The sequence below is a fragment of the Takifugu flavidus genome, chromosome 19 (genome assembly GCF_003711565.1).
Source record: "Takifugu flavidus isolate HTHZ2018 chromosome 19, ASM371156v2, whole genome shotgun sequence".
NCBI classification, from domain to species: Eukaryota; Metazoa; Chordata; class Actinopteri; order Tetraodontiformes; family Tetraodontidae; genus Takifugu; species Takifugu flavidus.
Window position 1 is genome coordinate 10,394,736 of NC_079538.1, and position 22,067 is coordinate 10,416,802.

The window sequence follows — 22,067 nt, forward strand, 5'->3', positions numbered from 1 at the left end:
ACAAGGTTTTCTTACCTGGATGCTCATGAATTGACCATGTTAATGTGAAGAAAATGCAGGATGGTGCATTATAGCCATAAAACATCAACGTTCTGAATCTAATGGAGATCATATCTCTCCATTGTTTCCTGTGTTCACACTCGTGAGTTTATCTTGGATATTTATGAACAGCAAACACAGATCTTTGCAAAAGCCACAGCAGACGGTGGGATAGATCACTAGTGGGAGGAAGAAAGATGACTTTGTTTTGTCTGGGGACAGTGCCTCCTAGAATGGAACCACACAATGAGCTTCATTCACTCACACCAACAGCATCCTGACGTTTTCTTCTGTGACAGGCCGACGTGTGAGATCCCCACCCACCAGCACCACAGTGGGATTTTCAATCCGTTCGTCCTCCAAGCGGGGCGATGCACACGCCCTCCCTCTAATCCATCGATACCAACTTTTTCTAAATCACCGTCGATTTGATACAGGGACGGAAAATCCTCATTTGTCGTGTTTTATCTTTTCTTCCTGCTTTGGCGAATCGCTTTGATTCCGTTATGTAACCAAAGTGGATTCTTTGACTTGTTTGGACATTTTTGCTTGTTCTCTTTCTGCTTGTTTCTTGCGGTACTTTAAGGATTAGCTGAACATCAGCAGCATTCACAACCTATTGTCCGTCTTCTGAAACAGTGTTACAGCTGTTTATAATAGTTTTAGTGTCCTTAAACATTAATACACAGCCTTCATTTGGTTTTTCCAGATATTCCAGGGTTTTCCAGCATGTTTGGGAAGAAGAAGAAACGGCTGGAGATCTCGGCCCCGTCTAACTTTGAGCACCGCGTCCACACGGGCTTCGACCCGCGGGAGCAGAAGTTCACCGGGCTGCCTCAGCAATGGCAGAGCCTGCTGGCGGACACTGCCAACCGGCCCAAGCCTATGGTTGACCCCTCCTACATCACCCCCATTCAGCTGGCGCCCATGAAGGTAGAGTTTGTCCTTTTTTGTTCCGCCTCCCTTCTACCGCTGCCTTCTCACTCTGTATAGTTTTCCTCGCTTCATCTCACCGCTCCATCCTCCACTTGTTACACAATTTGTTTTCCTTCCAGTACAAACCAGGTCGTTCTCCTGCACCATCTGGCCCCTTCGTTCTTTTGAAATGTTCCTCGGTTCTGCGGCTATCACAGCTTAGCTGTCTTTTCATAAGAGGTTTTTTTGATCTAGACACCCACCATGCTTTTGCCTTTTAGTCTGTTGTTTTAGTAGTGCGCCATTTGGATGCTTTTTTAATAAATCCTGTTGCAATGATGGGAAATGGACCAAAGGACTAGGGACTAAATTTGGGTGTAAATGTCCTCTATGGAAAAAAAGACTCATCCAAATAAAATAACCCATCTTCTGCCCTCTGCTGGTCTGTCTGTGAATCTGAACATCCTCCCCAGAGAGCTGTGGGTTGCTGGTTGTCTATGGAGACCCTCAAGATAAGCCTGCTTGTATTTTATATTTTCTTGCAGACCATGTTTTGCACATCATTCCTGCTCATGTGGCTTTCCTCTTATTGAACTGCCTCGTTTGGTTGCATGTGTGATCTTGCCTGCTTGTGTACACTCTTATAACGTCTGCTTACGCCATCTTTTTTGCAGAGGAGATGAATGCGACCCATAAACCTTTGATCCTATGAAGGTTCCCATTTTTGATCTCAAGAGCTGACATAAATCTGCGCATTTGAGTTCATTTTAAAACAAAAGGGTGAGCCTCACTCTACGGGGTAACTTTGAGTCTCCCAGGAGCCAATTACGCATCCGATTCACAGAGAATTCATGATCAGGCATATACAAAATGTCTGGAACAGACAACAGCAGCATGCTGAAGAAAGGGGAAAAGAAAATAATGGTGTGGCTCTTTCTTCACATCTCCCAAGATAGTTCGATGATCTGAAACAGTGTTGCAGAACGTATGACTTCCTCCTTCCTTCTGTCTTTAATCCCTCTTTTTGAGTCAGCTGCTCCTTTATAGTTCCAGCTTTTGTAGCCACCCCAGTCCTCCGCTGGCTGCTGCAGGTGGAGGTGGACGGAGTAACCTCCACTCTCCTTTACACCATTCACATGATCCTCCCCACAAGTGAAGCAGCTCCCCCTTCATCCTCCTTTTGTTGAGAATATAATATGACCTTAATTGTAATTATTAGGAGAGCCAACAGCATTTGTTCAGGTGAAGCATCAAACATAGCCGGATTATACCATACGTTCACTCATTCAATCATGGATTTGAATTCCAAATGGGCTCTGTTTTTGGCCTTTTAGAATAATTACAAATCTGATCCCAAATGACTGTGAAAGGAGATGTGAAGTTAACTTAGCTGTGTTAACTTCTGAGGGTCAGGTGGTGAATACAAACCAGCAATTCACCTTGCAATTCATGTGTGAGCTGGCTAGTTTTTTAAAAAAAGTCAGTGAAGGTTACTACCGTGTGTGTGTGTGTGTGTGTGTGTGTGTGTGTGTGTGTGTGTGTGTGCTGATGGTGATCCAACAGCACTAAGTGTGATGTAAAAGGTCAGATTGCGTGTGTTTATATGTTTATACACTATAAGGATATATACGGTGTGTGTGTGTGCGTGCGTGATTGTGCGTGCATGCGTGTGTGTGTGCGTGAGAAGGAGTCAGAAAGGTCAGCGTGACCATCATACTGAGATAACCTGCAGCTCCTGCTTGTGGCTCATGGCCTCATCGGTTATTCACAAGCTTGCAGCCTTGTTGTCAGGCCGCTCTTCACAGCTGAGCATTAGTATGGCTCAAAGCCTTGACTCTCATCCTCCCACCTCTCCCTCCACCAGCCCTCAGAACACGCGCTGAAAGCAGATGTGTCGACCAACATTCTTCCTTCACAGCATTTTTTATTCTGCTCTTTAAGCCTGTATATGTGAATGTGAGTGTGTTTACGGGTGGGCGTGGGTGTGTGAACTGATGCTCGAGCAAGTGCTCTTCTCTTTTAAGCATCTCTGCAGAAAGTCTTCATCTTTGCAGGATATTTTGGTGTGTGTGTGTGTAATAATGTGTGTGTCAAATTTTGTCAAGCAGTGCTATGCTATATGTGCTATATGTGCAGCAGCTAATAAAGTCATTACCTTTGACAAGTATTAACTTCTGTATTGTCGAAAGTTTTTCGTAGATCTTCTGCAAATCCGGATTAAACATGCTCATATTTTATCAATAATTGTGATGTATGTGAATGATGTGTAGGACACCTGCACATGAATCCACTACGGTCAGTCAGGATTAATGCTTGAGGACGGTTCTATCAGCTTTATAAGATTCTTTGCATTTGAGTGACGGTACAGATGCCGATGGAAGTCACCGTGTTTGATGTCTCTGCAGCACAGAGCATGACTTTCAGGGCTTGAACTTCATTGCAAAGCTAAAGGAGAGTCATGCATATGGATCAAAATGGCGCATAATGATTTCCATAATAAGGAGGTAAAGCGCAGCCTCGGTTATGACACAAGTATCAATCCCTGATGAGGAATTACGCAATGAAGATGTACTTTACATTTGGATGCGCCTCCCCCTCCTCACCTCCCCTCCGCCCGCCTTGTCCTCCTCCACTGCTGGTTGAGATGTTCTGCTTTTCCTAAAATGACTGCTGCAGAGTGCATGTCTAAATTCTTGCATTCAGCTGTGGGTTACATGTGCTGTAGGTAGTGTAGGTGGTGAGAGCTCGCTGGTATTTTAGGTGGCTGAATACCTCCGCGCTGTCAGATCCATTATAGCTGCTCTGAAAATATCTCACCCTTACATCACAGTCAAACGGGGAGTTGGGTTACAAAATCTACCATCTTTATAAAGACTATTATCAGTGGCATTTGTTAGTGTGCACCTTTGTTTTAAAGATGCTAGTTATGCACAGAGCGGTTTTGGTACCATCACTGTGGCGCTGATAGTTGGACTTTAAGATCAGAGAGTCCCAGAATGTGACTGGCAGCAAGACAAAGCTTTCCTGTAAAGAGCACGTGATAATGGGCAGGACACACAGGGGGGCAACTGGTCCAACTCACTGTAAATGTCACTGGGTTAGTGATAGCGGCGTACAGACTCCCATCTACCCCGTCCAGCTCTTTGGCTGGCTGATGACGGAGCAGGAAACTCGATCACTGAGCGTCCCGGAGCTGTTTGCTGCCAGACCTCCAGTCAGTCCACGCTGTTCAGAGCTGCAGAGGGATTTGTTATGGCTGGGGGACAAATGGAGCAAAAGATCGACACCGGGGTGGCCAGGAGGACAGAGGGACTACCAGGGATCAGAGGGCAGGTGAGGCATTTGCTAGAGGCGAAGAACGGTGGGAGATGGTGATGTTTGAGCCCCGGGCACAGAAGATTCATGAACAGTTACAGGTGGGATGTTTGGCTGTTTCTGCTCCTCATCAGCCAAGAGACGTGCTGCTATGTTGGGCGCGCAGCTTTGTGCAACAGGTCTTTGCTCATATTGGTAGCAGATAGGGGAAAAAACATTAAAAAAGCCGACCAAAAGGTGATCGTGCCCAAAGCAAATGCTGCAGGTCCGGTTACAGGATCGAGGATTTTGCTGTAAATCACTGCCCCACCATGAATTATGGCTGTTTAGAGGGCAGGGTGCTGTCAGAGAGGGGCCAGATTTGTGCTCCAAACACCACATGGTGAGGTTATTTTTGCAGCTTTGCTACATGGAAACTGTTTTACCCCCCACCGCCAGGGCAGAAATACAAACACGTGTTTTTATAAGTTATTACGGGGACCATTTCTTTTCCTGGCACCTGCACGTGACTGCATGTACAAGTTCTTGTGGCCAATAAATATTTTTATCTTGAAAATGTAAAAGGAAAGAGCCTGTTGTTTCAATGACAGCAGTTTGGATAATAATTGAATGGTTACACTGGGGCAAGATCCTGGAGCAAACATACAAACAACATTTGTTCTTGTCCAAATTGAATTGTGCTCCCAACTGTCAGATGCTCATGCATGCGTCCATTCTGGGCCTAAACAAACCTGGGGCACTTTCATGCATTAGATTTCAAACGTTAAACACCCCCTGACTGTTGTTGAGCGCCCTCCCTAACGACATCTGTCTTTCAGGTCTCAGCTGAAGTAGATGGCATTGATTTAGACACGTCTTCTTCTCCTTCTTTCCTCAGCCTTTGTCCTTACACGTACTTGAGAACCGCCTCTCTCTGAGGTTTTAGGGGCTCGGTCAGCGGGGGTAAATTTGGCTTTCAGCGGCACAAACTGGACTTTGCCAGGGCAGCTCAAAGCCACTTGACTAACAACCATCCTTCAGTGTCTGAATGTGGGCTGTTTGCAAGGACATTTGGGTTGTGCATTTTAAACAAGGAACGATTGTTGCAGGGGGAAAAGGTTTCAAATGACTGCTGTGTCGTACATTATAAATTGCACTTTTACAATGTGCCTTTCTGGAGTGGTGGTAGGTGCAGGCATTCAAAAATTTATCCACTTGAATTCTTTCTCAATTTTCCTGAGTATAAATCCATTTTTGGGCAATTATTCTATAGTTACTTCACAACTGTAGAACGGAGTTCCCTCACATTTGCAACTGGTCCTGTAGTGCCCCCGTGCGGCCATATTGCAGATTACAGCATCCAGGTTGGTGTTATTCCATTTACGCTGTGAGAAGGTTGTTGAGTTCAGCTGCTGTTAAAATGTGACCATGGGAATACCAAAATGACCAAAAATATCAGTGTTGTGGTGGCTAACGTTGACATAATCAGAGATGGTCTGCATTCACAGCAAATTCTGTGTCAACAATGCTTTAAAGTGATTTTCTAAGGTTTGGCAATGAACAGCACATATTAACAATGTGGATTCACATTCCTCACCTTTTTTCATTTTGACAAATAAAACAGGGGAGTAACCTGATGTGTAGTGGAAGAAACAGCTAATGTGATATAAGGGCCTTTAACGGGCTGACAGAGCTCAGATTAATGAGCTCCCTAGTGTAATTAATCTCTACCACAGAGCTGTCAGTTTATCTGTCTGAGTTGCCAAGGAGATAACTGAGAGATGTCTCTTATCCTTCTTTTTGCTGTCAGACTCTTATCTCCACCTCCTTTAGATCAATGACTCTTCTTCATGTCTGTCTTGAAAACAATGTTGACGGTTTTCACTCAGATGCAACAGTGAAGCGGCCTGCTCAATTTTCTTGTCATCTTATAGTCATCATGTTTTCCAGATATTCATGCAGCTTCTTGATGTTTCTGAATGAACCTAAATCTGCCAGCAGTCAGAGGCAAGGCAGGAAAGAAGGGCATCCAGGCCTTACCGCACTAATATGCTTAAGGTCGGGGATTTGGTCGGAGTGTATGTTTGCTTTTTATTATGCTTCCACCACTAATCCATTTTACTGGGAATCGTCCCTCCCTTCATGCAGCCCCCCTGTGTGACTCACAGGTCCTGGAGCTGAAGCTCTATCCACCAGAGGTCAAAGGTGATTGGGTCACACTGGTTTCAGGATCTGTGGGGGCCAAAAGCGTGGCCATAAATACCCACCGGCTTGTGTGAGGGGCGCCACAGTCTGCCTTTAGCACATAAGCACACAGAGCTTGTTACATTAGTAGATGCTATACTTGGACACGCACAGATTTATCCCATTAAACACCACCAGGGAGGCGGGCTTAGGGGGTCTCCCCTTGAGAAATCTGTGATTACATCCAAACCCGTAAAACAACATCTACCATTCTCTTCCTCTCCATCTTGAATCTTCTATTTTTGGATGGGTAATATTTCATGGGAAGATATTTATTTTGTTATTTTCATAATTAAGCTGTTAAAATTAACTACTGGCTTAGCCGCCCTCTTCTCTCCTCGACATGTTGAGATGATGGTTATTCCTGTAACTAACAGGCAGCAGAATGGCCTAAGGAAACAGGTCAGCTCACAGCCCATTAATCATGGCAACGCTGTTGGCATAATCCTGGATTCTGGAATAATCCTGTTCATATTTGCTTAGATCTCATCAGTAGTTCTGCTAATAACATGTCAAGAAATCACCGAGACATTTCCTTGTAATCCGCCACTGAGGATTACAGGTGGGTTGCCTGTCAGCCCGTGTACTGATCTGGGGTCATTCTCAGCAGGGTTTTGAGGTCAGGATTAGTTGTTCTAATTAAAAACTGTGATCCAAGATATCTGCCCGAAGGGGTCTTAACTTTTATTATGAAGAGCCTTGCTGTGCTTTGTCTTATAATCAGGGAAATTAACTTTCACATCATTTTCACTGGTAATGAAATTTGACGGTTTAATGGTGAAATACAAAGTTCAACCATCAGAGGGCAGAAAAGATGCCACTCCAATATAACACATGGGTTCTTATATAGCCACAATGTATGATTAAAAACAAAAACTAAAGAAAAAATAGTTGCTGCCACATTAATCTTCAAGATGTGTGATTTAATTTTTGTCTTCTAACATTTGCATTATTATGAGGACTTCGTTACAAGAGAATAATTAGTAAGAACAATGTCACTTTTTTTAATTATTTTCTACACTATTTCACTGAAAAAGTTAAGTAGCTAAACACGCACGCGCACACATCAAACGTGATTACATCTCTAAAATTGGCAGTTCAACTGGACTAATTCTGTCCAGCAGATGGCGCAAGAGGATAAGAACCCCTACTATTGCGCTGAATCATTTAAATTCTTGTTATATTTGCTCCAAAATTACCTTGTCTTGTCCAAGGGCTGTTGCGAAATAACAATAGTGACAAATGTCTGAATTCATTTGGAGAATTCATGATCATTCATTTATCAACATGTTATATTTGCTCCAGTGAAAGTAAACTGCTTTTGGGCTTTGGGATCTAATCTCATCACACGGATGCAAGAAATCTATTGATGAAAGCGACTGTAGCTGCAGACATGTGCTGACATTTGGTGTGTGTGTGTGTGTGTGTGTGTGTGTGTGTGGATAAGAACAGAAAAGAGAGGGAATGATGCAGAGGCCCAATAGATGGAGATCCATTCTGTACTAAATCATGTATAAGCTCTGCAGGACAGAGTGGTGAGTGGGGGTGTTGAGTAGGTGATGCTCTGCAGTGTGTGGAGGTGTGTTAGGTTTCAGGTTTCAGGTTTCAGGGGGAAAAAATCCCAATTTGTTGCTTTGATATCTGCTCAGCTCTCTTCGTTTATATAAAATGACGGTCCCCAAAACCGTAGTGACACTAAAACCTCCTATTGCGGTCTTGGGCTGCAGAACTTCCTCTGCCGCTTCTTCAGGCATCATTTACATAAATAACTCCTCAAATTTTTCTCAAGTTGTGGAAAAAAAGTCTGCATAGTAGAGAATTTACCAGCCACTGATGCAGACTACCGTCAGAGAGCTGAAAGGCTGCAAAGAAATCTGCAAGTCACAAAATGCTGCAATTCCACCTGGACAGTGAATCCATCCATTGACCTCTTCCTCCCAGTTGTCCCAGGACCTGGCCAACTGAACGCAGCCTCCAATCCAGGGTTCCAGCCAGGAGTCACAGGAAGGGCAAGCTCATTAATTATCTCTCCTTCTCTTCCTCCCTCCATCCTCCGATCACACCCTCACTTCATTACCAGCAAGGTTAATCCCCTCCTTATCTCCCAATGAGCCTCATTTTTCATGGCTCCCCGTCTACGACACCGTGTCCCTCCCAGCCTCCCTCGTCACTACTTCTCCACCCTCTCCTTTCCTTTCAGCTGTGCCTGTTTCTTCTTCTGCTTTTCTGTAGCTTCTTTTGCATCATTCTCTCCTCTCCTCTCTCCTCTCCTCTCCTCTCCTCTCCTCTCCTCTCCTCTCCTCTCCTCTCCTCTCTTTTCCTCCTCATTCCTGTGCTTACCTTGAACAGGCTGGAGAGAGTAGATCTATTACAGCTTATCACTAAAGGACAGGCCAACGCTGCACGCCGGTGAAATATGGCCGCTGTCACAGCGGCTGCTGAAGCCGGCCAGTGCGCAGAGCTCTTAGAGCTGTAAGGACAACGGAAGGGAGGGAAGTGGACAGTGGGAAAGAGGCACGGAAGCCAGTATCAGCCCCTTAATTCGAATTATTGAAAAGATTTTCGGCCTTGATGTCGACCATTTGACAGTGATTTGGCACACAATTAACCTTGTGTCCTGCTCCCTTTGGCCTCCCTCCTCACCCACTCTCTCTCTCGCTCTCTCTCTCGGCGCCATCCACACTCCGTGACATAGTATTGATTATGAACCAAGCGAGTTTAAAGATGTTTTATTGTACAACGGACACTCCCCGCTGTTGTATGCCAATTAAATTAGCTCTAACTCACCGACACCGATGCAGCGTGACAGGATGGGACTTTTAATTTTCACGTAAGTGAATAACTCAGGAAATGTTGCACTGGTTTGAACCGTCGTTGCCACAGTTCTCAGAACAACCACAACAAGGATCAATGTGCATTCAAGCCAGTGCAATGCAGCATCTGTCCAAAGCAGGATTTATCTTAAAAATAGGCTTAAAAGCATCTGTTCTGCAGATGCTTTACTGGCCATTTCACCTCAGGTTCCAGGTCACAGCACCAAGCATCGTAGTGCTGAGCCAAAGACGTGAGGACTGAGGTGTAACGAGAACCGCCTGAGTAATTGAAAAGCTCCCGTGAAATGGGAATTAAACGTATATATTAGCATGACTGGAATGAAGAAAAACCTTCCTTCAAGCCTCTTTTGCAGTTAGCAGGAGAGACCTTGGAATGCGTTCACATGTGCTCTGGCAATGCAGGCAGAGTTGGGGGGCACACATGTCCTGCAGGGACTGAAATCACAAAATAATTGATCGTTGCACATATTCCTGTTCTTCTGCATTGTTTATCTCTGCAAAATGACATCAGAGTTGAAAAGGAACAGAAATATAGCCAATCCGCTGTTAGAGTCGCCCGGATCAGGGCGAGGGGAGGACGAAGGTGTGTGAGCAGTGACGGCGAGGTGTCGTGGCGAGGTGAAGGCGTCTGCGTGCATCCCTGCGTCAGCAGAATTGTTCTTATCCAGGCTTTTCTGAGACTCTACCTCAGCACAAATGACATGGGACAAAAAAAACCCCTCAAGATGGACACGTGTGACAGCTCAGAGACAGCGAGAATTTGCTGATGTGACATAGTTGTCACCATCAGAGTTGGAAAATACTAACGAGTACGAGCGCGATGGGTCTGGTTTTAATGCTTGATTAATTTTAGCCACAGTAACAATTCCAGGTCCTTTACCGCTCAAATAAAAGCATAAACTGGGTTTTGGGTTTGAGTTTTGTCGTAATAGGTAACAATTCTGTCAGTTTTATCATAATCTAAAGCATCCCTGCATTTATATGCATGACAGGGACTTTGGTGGAGAGCAAATCCTGGATTTGTTATTCAGAGCTCTTGAATCTGAAACACAGCTGCTACAGAAACAAAATTTAGCCGTTTTATTTGGTTATGTAAGAGTCCAAATTGCCCCTAGCAACGCGATTCTGCTGTTCTGAGGCAGCTTTTCCTGTCTGGGAGAGGGTGCAGATGTTGATTTTTATTTATTTTATTAAAAAAAGGTACACATCTGGGGCCGTCACAGATTGGCGGTGGTGATCCTGCCAGTGCACCCCAGAAAAAAAGCCTGGGCTCGTGCACCGAGAGGAGCCCAGCGAGGGCTGCCGCGGCACGATTTCCCAGTGAGTCACGACACATCCGTGTAAAGGGCTTAACACAAGGTGGGAGGGGATCAGCGGCACCCCTGATGTTTGAGCTACACTCGCTTTGAAGCAGATGTGAGCATGTGTATTTAGCCAGTTAGCTTCTCCCTCTTTTTAATTCTCTTTTGCATGGCAGTGTGCAGATGCACCTCAAGAGTGCTAAACCCGACATCGGGCCTATTAATGGATCCTGATCAGCCTGCTGAAAATGAAGCTAATCTGTGGGGGGAAATAGGGCAACGATTAGCTACAGGTTTTTTTTAAATAACATCTCTTCATGCATATTGTAGCCTGGGTTAAAAAAAACTGTTGTAGGGGAAGACCAATACTTTTATTTCAGACAAGTCAGAAATAAAACCCTTTCATGTGGGCGGTTTACCTATGTGATTTATATCTCATTAACTACACGCCTCTACACTAATATAGCGCTGAATCTGGCTCAGTAACGCTCCTGCATCGCTGCAGCTCTCTTTGGTGCATGTAGGAGTTTCTGTAGACTGTAATGCGGGTCTGCACCTGCTGCGGATTCTCACCCAAGTCACCATTTCTCTTTTCACAGAAAAGAGCTAATATCTGTGCTCACAACCACAAACAAGCACAGTCACAGTATCTTAAAACCGTGGTGCAATGATTTTGCTCCATCCTGTATTTGAATACCTTTGGGGCAGTATGGTGTCGACATTTGAAGGTGTTTCACCCGAGTTAGAGGTCCTGTATTTCTGTCAACACCTCATTCCATCTTTTGTTGGAATTATTCTGCTTCAACGGAATTTTCTTCCAGTATCTCTGTCAAACTGTGTTTCTGCAGACCAGAGTCAGTTAAACCGAATGTCTCTGCTCTTTTATAGACTATCGTTCGAGGGAACCGGCCACCCAAAGATGCATCCATCAATGGCCTTCTGGAGGAGTTTGACAACATCTCGGTGACCCGCTCCAATTCTCTGCGTAAGGAAAGTCCGCCCGGCCCCCATCAGGCAGGAGTCGGCTCCAAACCCCCTGGCAGTGGACACCCCAACGTCCCAGAGGAGAACGGCTTCAGTCATTACTACTCGCGCTACTCGTGTGACCTGGACACCTCCAGCAGGGACTTCTCTCTGGATCACAGCAGGCCGGGGCTCTCCATAGATGGAGACTGGGCGATTGGAAGACACTATCGATTCAGCAAGCAGAACGGTCACTCGTATCCCATCCGCAGCCCTTTCTACCCAGACGCCATGCCTCAGAAACTAGACTATGGCAAGCTGCCCCCCGACTATCACACATACCTGGAGAGCAAAGTGCGCTCAGCGGACGAGGTCGCGTCCACGGTGGGGAGTGGGGTCGGCTCCAGTGGGTACTATCGGGCGTCTGTGGGCGGCTCTTCCAGTCAGGATTACAGGGACACTTCGGTAGGAACTCCATCTCGTGCTTCCCTACACAGCGAGCAGATCAACTATCCAGACAGCGAGTGGAGCTATGGTGGCCTTCGGGACGAGTACGAAAAACGACCCAAGAGTTCGTACGTGACGCAGACGAGCCCCACGCCGGCAATAAGGCAGCGCTCCCGCTCGGGCTCTGGGTTGCAGGAGCCACACATTCCCTATGCAGCCAGTGGAGCTTTCAAGCACCCTCCACAAGCCCACCCATACAGCTCCTACACCTACCCTCGCCTCTCAGAGAGCCTCGCTAACTCCCAGACCATAGCCAAGGTGGGTCATTGCCTGAAATCCTAAAGCCCAGTGGTGGCTCCGGTGATCCTGATGCATTTTTAATAATGTATAAATCATATTTAAATCATATTCTTCTATGATACAAGTTGCACCAACATTGACCACATCAGGCAAACACTATGCCCATAATGAAACATAATATATAGCATATTTCTGTACCTTAGAACCAGATATGTCAATGTGCCATGAAAAGTTATAATAATGCACAATAGGCATAAAGCGGAAGGATGGTTGTGGATGAAGGGATGAAAACAGGCATTCAGCGTGCAGGTGGCTGAGGGTTTGTCAACAGTGGTTAGCACTTGAGCCAACGTCAGGTTATCAGGCTGGAAAATGTGCCAGCGTCATCTGTTCGTGTTTGCTGTAACCCTCCCCTTTTTAAAATCCTGAACATCAAACTTTAAGATTACCAGATGATCCCAACCAGACTGTTTGGAGGACTGAATCGGGTTTAAATCCACTGTTTACTTTGGTCCGAGCTCAGCTTTGAGTGCTGCATTTGAATATTCGGATGAGTGAGTGGAGAAGCAGGAGAAACACAGCTTTCGTGCATTAGTGACGCTGTATTTTACCCATCTGTCAGATGTATTCACTAAGTCTTCTGCAAGCTGCAGCTTCAAACAGAAATAGTTGACCAAAAACAGCAGAGATGAGGGAAAGAGCAGTCAACCCATCGTCTCAGTTGATCCTACGCTATTCTGTGAGGCTTTCTGTGCACTAGTAAGTCCATTATAGAGGTGTGTGGCACAGCTCAGTGCCTCCTTCACACATCGTGAGTCTAGAAGTTGAGAGGAGATGTGGGTTTGCTGATGTAGATCCCAGGGTGCCTTGATGAAAAACCATTTAACCTGCACGCGTCAGTAAATAGCCACCCCGAGAAAAAAACAACGCCGGGAGTGCAAGAGCAGCAGGGTTGGACTGATGCAGAAGGTCATTTTACATATGTCTCTCCTGCAAAGAGAGTTCTAAAGCATTTGTGAAACAGGCAGTCTGTGTTGGAATGCTAAGTGTTTATCATGTCCTGTGTGTGTTTGGTTTCTTTTTCCCTGATGCTTAGAAGTAGTGCGGCAGCTCTCGCAGAAAAAAACGAAGGAAAGCTGAAGAGAAACTATTCTTCCTGCCTCATGGACCTTGCAACAGACTCGCCTCGCTCACTCTCCATCTATTCTTCTTTTTTACTCATTCAGCCCACTCATACCGCGGAAGTAAATCCTTCTTTCTGTTGTTAGAAGCTGCTGGGAATGTAACCGCAGATCCGGCACGCACACACTCGGCCACACGGATACGCGGGCACGCCGTGTTGTAAACACGCCCCCCCACCCCCCCTCCCCTCCGCGTGTGTTTCGGGCCGAGTGCGGCAGCTCTCGGTGACAAATTGATGTTGCGGCACTTTCCCTTTCTGCAGCCTTAGCATAAAACTGGCCGAACGATGTTCCACCGCGGAATTCAATTTCACAGTTGAGTTAGGTTGTTGATTACCCTGCCAAACTCAGATTAATGCGCGTTTAACCAACATGGATCAGGAGACCCTTGGCTGACAGCCAGCCAGCGGTGCCGGCCAACGATAGGGGGGCTCGGGGCTGGGCTGTCCCGGCAGCACCCCCCCCCCCCCCACCTGCCGGAGAGTGATTGATTAAAACAGTCCACACCGTATTATTATACACCATCCTATCAGACTCCTTGTGCCTTGTCTATCTGTGAGTGTGCGCATGTGTGTGTGCGCGCACGTTTGTCTGAGTCTGTGTCACTTTGAGTGAATACAGAGAGAAGGTAAGATGGAGTCTGAAACAACAAAGAGGAGCTGTTTTTTTTTTAAATTAATGATCTCTTAGAACAAAAGATACAGAGGAGAGCAGGAAAAGAATGCTGTTGATTTAGGCCATTTCCAGAGAGGCGTGGCCAAAGTCATTTCATTTCATTCCTCTGCTGGTCCTAACGTGGCTGATGAATGATGCAAATTCCTGTTTGATGCTCTACTTGGCATCTAGTAGAGTCTCCAGTGAGGATCATCTGTGCCCATTTGTTACAGCAGAACAGATTCCACCTTCATAAACTGAGAAAGGCAGAAATCAATATATTTGTTTCTTTTACTGCACATTCTTTAAGGTTTGCGCATCAGAGCTGTTATGACTCAGATGTGTTTGTACTTCTCACTCACAGTAATGAGCATTAGCGTTAACCCCCTTAACACACACACACACACACACACACACACACACACACACACACACACACACTGGTGCAACATTGCCTGCAGTAAGATGTAAAATGGAAAAAGAAATGTTGGGAAGGTTGTTTCACACAACATTAATTGGGATGAAAACTTTCTGTCGGTATCGTTTGGCTTCGTTCCCGTGTGTTGGGAGGAAGTGGTGACACATCGACCAGCTTTGTTCGTGTCAGCATTTTCTTTCCTGCGGTTTCCAACCGTCATCTTGTTGCCCTCCCCAGGCTGATTACGAGCGTACGTTGCGCGACGGCAGCCCCCAGGTCACGGGCGGCGACACCTACCCGCGAGCACCTCTCAGGCAACCTCAGAGCCACGCCAAGCCCCCCGGCTACCCCCCGTTACATCTGCCCTACCCTCCTATGTTTCATCATTACAAACCTTCGCCCTACCACCACCTCCCGTCCCAGCCCAGTCCACCTTACACCCCCCAGGTACAGTATGCTGGTTTACCCTCATGATAGTTCATTAACATCCTGTCAGGATTTATGACGCCTTTAATCAGAAATAAGTACCATGTTCCCAAAGGACAGTAAAGGTCCTGTACATGTGTCTTGATCCCAGGGGGCCTACTCGCAGCCTTCATCACCTTACATCCCTCCGGGGGCCTACCCACCTCCATCCTGGGGGTCCAGCTCTGACACTCAGCCTTCTAGAGTCTCTCACGAGCAGTTCAGAGCTGCACTTCAGCTGGTGGTCAACCCAGGTAAGGAATCATTACTTCATTATTATTTATCATAAACTTTATGTCATGTTTGTAGCGTTCCTTCAAAGCTGAGCCCCCTCTGGATCTATCTGCAGGGGACCCCCGGGAATACCTGGACAGTTTCATCAAAATCGGTGAAGGCTCCACGGGGATCGTGTGCATCGCCAGCGAGAAACATAGCGGCAAACAGGTGGCCGTGAAGAAAATGGACCTGAGGAAGCAGCAGAGAAGGGAGCTGCTCTTCAACGAGGTGCAGAGGAACACAGAAACGGAATAATTGCACCTGGAAACAGCCAGAGCGAAGGGGAAAAGGACTCCATGCTTAAACAGAAAATAAAACTGTGCTTTAAATGAAAGATTTGTGAGGATAGGCCTGTTAATTAATAGAAAACGGAGAGGGAATCGTGTCTGTGCGTAGGATCGAAGGAAATACTGCACATCTCTGCATATTTACTGTGGCTAAATGAACACTGACGTGGGTGTTGAGTCAAGAGCTAATTTTCTCCATGTAATCCTATTAATTTCGGAATGTAACCCCTTTAAGCTTTATCCCCAGAACATGTTAGTGTAAGATGAGCTAAGCTACTAAATAATTTCACATGAGAATCTCTTGTTAAAAGTTTCTGCTTTTCTAATACCGGCACCTCAATTAGAAAACAAACCTCTTCATGTCCTCCTCTGTGTGTTTGTCCTTCAGGTGGTGATCATGAGGGACTACCATCATGAAAATGTGGTCGACATGTACAACAGCTACCTGGTGGGAGACGAGCTGTGGGTTGTCATGGAGTTCCTGGAGGGGGGGGCTCTCACAGACATTGTGACCCACACCAGGTAACAAAGGAGCATTTGCTGTTCTTTTTATTGGAAAAATTGATAGCAAATGTAGTAAACTTCAAAGCTTATTCCTCTCCAACTTTTCCCAATCGCCTCACTTGTGCATCACATGTGGAAGCTCTCGCCACATTGTTTCAGACTTACTTTGCAGTTGGTGTTTAATTACAGTCATTTGCGCGGAGTGTCAGCATTAGCAGCGCATAGTGTCGGATTCTAATAACACGCTTTGGTGAGGCTGAGTGCCGCTGTATCCATGAAGTATTTTAAGCAGTTTTCCTCACAGATGTTTGAGTGTTTCTGGGTTCAGTGTGTGTAACAGGGAGAGTTTCTGTGTGTGCATAAATGCTTTTAAACATGCTGACAGGTGCATCGGAAGCAGCACTTTCTGTAGTCCCATTTCGGTCCAACATCTCAGCCACACTTATGACTTGCTCAGCGTCACTGGGACCCAGCATATGTTGTTTGAAGCAGGTTTTTTTTCACCAGTTCTACGTGCACATGTGTTCATGCCTGTGAGTGTGTGTGAGAGAGAGATGGAGGGGTGGGAGAAAGAAAAAGGCAATAAAAGGTGAATTGTGTATGCATACCTGTTTATTTCTATTTGTCTCTGAGATTGTAAATGAAGGCAAATGTGCTGCCACTATTAATGAGGATGTGTGTGTGTGTGTGTGTGTGTGTGTGTGTGTGGTGTGTGTGTGTGTGTGTGTGTGTGTGTGTGTGTGTGTGTGCCTCAGGTTTATCAGTTTGCAAATTTGTTACCTCCAGCCACGTTCTGTGCATCCAGCAGTCAGTTGTAGGGAAATGCCTTCATTAGCATACTTTTAATGCGCAGGCATCGCATATGCATGCCTGCATGTCAGCGAGACCTTATTTATGCGCATGTACCGTACGTGCACACGCGACCTCGGATGAGCAGCTGGGCCTCGATGTTAATGTTCAGCAGAGCCGTGAATTCCTGTGCGAGCTCAGTCGGATGCGCTGCATTACCCCATCGCTCCATATGGGACCGCCTGCACTGGGCATCAAAGCTGCAGCTGCTGCAGGCTAACGGGGAGGTTCGCCTCCATCTAAACTGCAGAGCAATAAAGCAGACTGTAGCATCGGAAACCATATTAACACTCAAATGAAAATGCCCTTATTTTTGCATCTTTTCTCTCGGATTGTCTGGTTCTTTGATACCATGGAACGTCTGAATGGTACTGGGAGAAAATAAATGTATAAACCAGTCGTCTCTCTGCTTTTAAGCGTGCTTGTTGCTGCGTTTGTTCTGACAGGATGAACGAGGAGCAGATCGCCACTGTGTGTTTGTCGGTGCTCAAGGCTCTGTCCTACCTGCATATGCAGGGCGTCATACACAGGGACATAAAGAGCGACTCCATTCTCCTGACTAGTGATGGCAGGGTAAGTCCATGTGGGGTTTTTTCACACACACAAACATTCACTCACACTCGCACACAAACACACACTTGCTAACCTTTTTCCCAAGTCCACTTGTCAACAGCCTTCGCCAGAGTCATTGGCATCAATTACCATTTGTTCCATAGTAATTAAATCTAGCCTAATGCCTCCTAACAAGCTGAGAATATAAGATTAATTAAAGGAAAATGAGCCTCTAATACAGGAGATTAGTGTCTTCTATAAGAGTTCTTCATCAGGATGGTTCACTGCATCTTTGACCCCAAACGGTGTTTCTGAAGCAGCTCTGTTGTGATGGAGACAAAATCTGTTCTGCATTTGCAGATAAAGCTGTCAGACTTTGGCTTTTGTGCCCAAGTTTCCAAAGAGGTGCCCAAGAGGAAATCCCTTGTGGGCACACCCTACTGGATGGCTCCGGAGGTTATTTCCAGGCTACCATACGGCACAGAGGTGAGGGATACAGTGAGGGGTATTTTTAAAAATCTGCTGCTTTTCCGTTGCCCTGCAGCTGTCTGGAGTCACCTCTGTTTGCTTCCAGGTGGATATCTGGTCTCTGGGCATCATGGTGATCGAGATGGTGGATGGAGAGCCCCCTTACTTTAATGAGCCCCCTTTACAGGCCATGAGGCGGATACGAGACAACCTGCCCCCCAGGTTAAAAGAGTCTCACAAGGTAAAACCTGAAGTTGATTCTAAATACAAAATATTTGTAAATAAGTTAAAATCGTGACCGTTTTCTCATTCACACAACTTAAAGTAATTCCACTTGCGGCGTTCTTAGAAATGAGGTTTTTTTAGTGACTTCTTTCTTCTGTCTCTAAATCAGTCAAGCAGAGCTTGTGTCACTGCCGCTCAACCCAGTTTGGCTTACAGACAGCCAGCCCTGTCAGCCTCTTTGTGCATCACTGGCAAAACACTGCTGTCATTTAGCCAACATCCTAGTTACAATGCTAACATGCTAATTTCAGAACAATGCACTCTGTGTTTCTCTCTTTAAATCACCTGTCTCTGCTTGTAAACCTGATTCAACCTTGTTCCACTCCTCAGGTCTCCTCTGTCTTGCGATCTTTCCTGGACCGGATGCTTGTGCGGGAACCCTCACAGAGAGCCACCGCCCAGGATCTCCTCCAGCACCCGTTCCTCAAGATGTCTGGACCGCCCTCCTGTATCGTCCCCCTCATGAGACACTATCGCCACCGTTGAACCTGTTGGCCCAGACTTCTGTCCTCGTTTCCACTGTAAACACACAAAAATACACACGCCGCCGGGGTGACACTGCCCTCACCCAGCCAAAGCACCCTGCTACTCGGCGGCGGGCCCCCAAATCTCACCTGTAACCGTGAAGTAGATTAGTTACATGAGTATCGAAGGAAAACATGTTCAAAACAGAGAAAATTAAATACATGGAGAAATTAGCCGGAGCAGAGGAGTCCACTGTGCAATAGGGACTTCCAGTAGGGGGGCTGAGCCGCTCTCTACCATCTCCAACTCCATGTTGAACTCCAATAGCCATCAGCAAGAGCTGCAGAGGGGCTGCAGACAGGTTCGGGGGGACCGTGGCGCCTCCTGGTGAGAGTGGCGGAAACAGACGGGGCCCTGACTGACAGAGCCCAGCTTACCTGTGTCTCCCTTCTCACAGCTAAAATGTATTTTAGAGAAAACTTGTACAGTTTTGATAATTTGCAGTATTTTATCGTGTCGTAACCATTGTGATATGAGCAGTATTGACTAGCGTTTCTGAAGAGATCTTTCCTACTGTTTATAGTCCAGTTTTTGCTTAAAGATACAAGAGATATCCCAAATAAACCCATCATAACTGTTACTAAAAATGCTAAATATATTTATTATCTTGCATTTCTAGAGAGAACTTCCATTAAATGTTGGAAAAAAAGGGTAATGTCAGAATTTTGTATGACATTTTAAAGTATTTATTTATTTATTGGACCGGAAGGTTTATTTTTTGGTAGTGTGGCCTTTTGTGTTTCTTTTCATTCACATGTCTACAAGTGCATTGGCAGTGGCATCACCCGAGCAATACTCCAATGCTGTTTATGAGAACACACAACCCTGTATTTATGATACTATAATGCATTTAAATGTAGCACAGTTTGAGTGTTTAAAAAAAAAAAAAGACAGAATTTCTTCCATGGATACCAGTTTCTTTTCTGTTTGGAGCTACTGATATAGAAGTGTTTGTATTTTGCACACCTTTTCTGTCGTCCTCTCACCCCTTATCCCACCTCACACACACACACACAGACAGACACACACACACACATTTCCTGTCACTGGTGCTTTGCCGCCATTGTCATCTCCAGTCAGATGGAGGGACACCGTAATCCTTCTCACTGCATTGTTCTTACCCATCATCCACTGTGATCTGTAAATATGAATCCGTGTGTGTGTGTGTGTGTGTGTGTGTGTGTGTGTGTGTGTTGTTGGTGAGTGTGTGACAAAATGCTGTGTGTGTGTCCTGAATAACGCTTGTGTTGGCCTGTACAGTGATAATGCACGTTTATTATCGGTGAAGTTGGTTTTAATTAAAAAAACAAACATCCATAAAATCATTGAGTTATGTTGCATGGATTTTTCCCTTCATCACTCCACTTTTTTCCTGATTTTTCGGGGAGTCTTCCGTTCTCATTTCCATCTAATTCCACCCAAACTTCACCTCCGTGCAGAGGAGCATGGAGTCGTGTCCCTGCATCCCTTTCACCATAATATATGAGGTTATTTGGTCTTCTCTCCTCTCAGCCATTTCCCTCTGAAACACTATAATAGAGTATTGATTCAGCTCAGACAGAGAATGGTGCATCTCACTCGGAGGAAGATTCTTCTTGCCGGGGGCCCAGTAAATAAAAGCACAAGCAGTGATGCCGCTGGGCCGAGGCTACAGTCTCAAGAGTTATTATTTAACGGGGCAACACATCTGTATTTTCTAAAGGAAATTGCTACTACATGTCATTGGAGTTGCAGCTTGAATGAATCTGTGCTTGTACATCAACACCAGACAAACGAGAGCCAATCCAGTAGATTTTTACTGTTTCTTCTAACTTCTTTATATTTTCTGTGGATCTTTCAGGTGGGTTTTTGACCATCAACAGGTTATATCATATATAAAGATATCAGCAAGTGAGATGAAAACATTTATTGTGAAAGGAACAGGAATAAAATATGAGTTTCTATCTGAGCGTTTATAGTCATGTATGTCCTACTTACCTGGATTACGTAACATCCTGCTTGTACACCTGTGTCTCATTTCCGTTACGAACACGCCGGTTTTAGAGATGGAAGTGAAATAAACTACACATTTGAACATATATTGGTGAATAATATAGAACGGGAGTTTTATAACGGAGTGTGAAAAAAAACCTTAATAAACTGGAGAAGTCAACTTAAAGTCCGCGTGCCCGAACAGGTAACTCCCGGTGTGAATGTTTGGAATTCAAGGCTGGAATATTTGCTTGGTGCTTGTTTGCTGCGGGATTATTCCTGGATATTCCTTTCGGTTCTTCATGAGGCCAGAGATGATCGGACTGACGGACACGCTCGACACCAAACCGAATCCGCGGATCCTTGAAAATTTCACCAACAAAGTAAGAAGAAAACCAGCGTCCTTTATTTGAACTGATCCATCCTCGTCTGTGGATGTTTGGGTTTGCTGCAGCCTCTGCACAGGTATTTCATTCTGACGTGTTTGTAGACAGATGTGCATTCCAACCTGAATCAGTTCCTCAGTGTTGTCTTGTGTTTTCTGATTGTCTCCTATAAATTCTTTTTTGTTTTGTATTTTTTGTCTTCTTTTAAAATGAAATAATGGAGTGTGTTTTAATCCCACTATTCTTTGTCAATTGCAATACAATTCAACTATATTCTGGATTTTCGTGAGTGAAGGAGCTTCTGAGATTGCTTGAATATGCTTAAGTCTTGCTCTTCTTTGCTTCTTTTGGGATGGAGATAAGAACCTTCTCTCAGATATCCCAACCTTTTTGTATTTTCGCTTTCAAATCAAATCAATCTTTATTTATATAGTGCCTTTTACAATCAAAATAGTTTCAAGGCACTTTCCAGAATCCGAGGGCCTGACCCCAGACAAGCAACAGTGGCAAGGAAAAACTCCCCTTTAACAGGAAGAAACCTTGAGCAGGACCAGGCTCATGTCAGGGGACCCTCCTGCTGATGGCCGGCTGGGTAAAGGGAGAGGGAGAAGGAGAAGGAGCAGGGAAGGAGCAGGAGAGGGAGAAGGAGAGGGAGAAGGAGAAGGAGCAGGAGCAGGAGAGGGAGAAGGAGCAGGAGAGGGAGAAGGAGAGGGAGCAGGGAAGGAGCAGGAGAAGGAGAAGGAGAGGGAGAGGGAGAAGGAGAGGGAGAGGTTTGATTCCTTCCTCTCGATTCCTCTGTGCTGCACTCTTTATAGTTTGCTCAAACATCTTTCAGATGATTAGAAAATGTGCCTGATTGATTTGTTGGGTTTGGCTGTAGTTTTATTTTTGCTTTGTTCTCTTGCCTTA

The 22,067-nt window shown here is 45.5% G+C and overlaps 1 protein-coding gene across 4 annotated transcripts in view; it reads left to right on the forward strand.

The window, feature by feature from the left end:
- The window catches only part of pak5 (p21 protein (Cdc42/Rac)-activated kinase 5), a 36,938-nt gene extending 16,194 nt beyond the window's left edge, over positions 1 to 20,744 (forward strand). For 3 of the 4 annotated variants that reach the window (XM_057016746.1, XM_057016747.1, XM_057016748.1), the window contains 10 exons: positions 749 to 972; positions 11,516 to 12,355; positions 14,828 to 15,037; positions 15,168 to 15,309; positions 15,405 to 15,559; positions 16,007 to 16,140; positions 17,418 to 17,544; positions 17,884 to 18,009; positions 18,098 to 18,232; positions 18,607 to 20,744. In XM_057016746.1, the coding sequence (XP_056872726.1) occupies positions 749 to 972; positions 11,516 to 12,355; positions 14,828 to 15,037; positions 15,168 to 15,309; positions 15,405 to 15,559; positions 16,007 to 16,140; positions 17,418 to 17,544; positions 17,884 to 18,009; positions 18,098 to 18,232; positions 18,607 to 18,762 (2,249 nt within the window). In that variant the 3' untranslated portion in view covers positions 18,763 to 20,744. Of the gene's footprint in view, positions 1 to 748; positions 973 to 4,041; positions 4,288 to 11,515; positions 12,356 to 14,827; positions 15,038 to 15,167; positions 15,310 to 15,404; positions 15,560 to 16,006; positions 16,141 to 17,417; positions 17,545 to 17,883; positions 18,010 to 18,097; positions 18,233 to 18,606 lie in introns of those variants that run through there. The other variant, XM_057016749.1, reaches the window with a different exon arrangement.
- Positions 20,745 to 22,067: the final 1,323 nt, after the last annotated feature.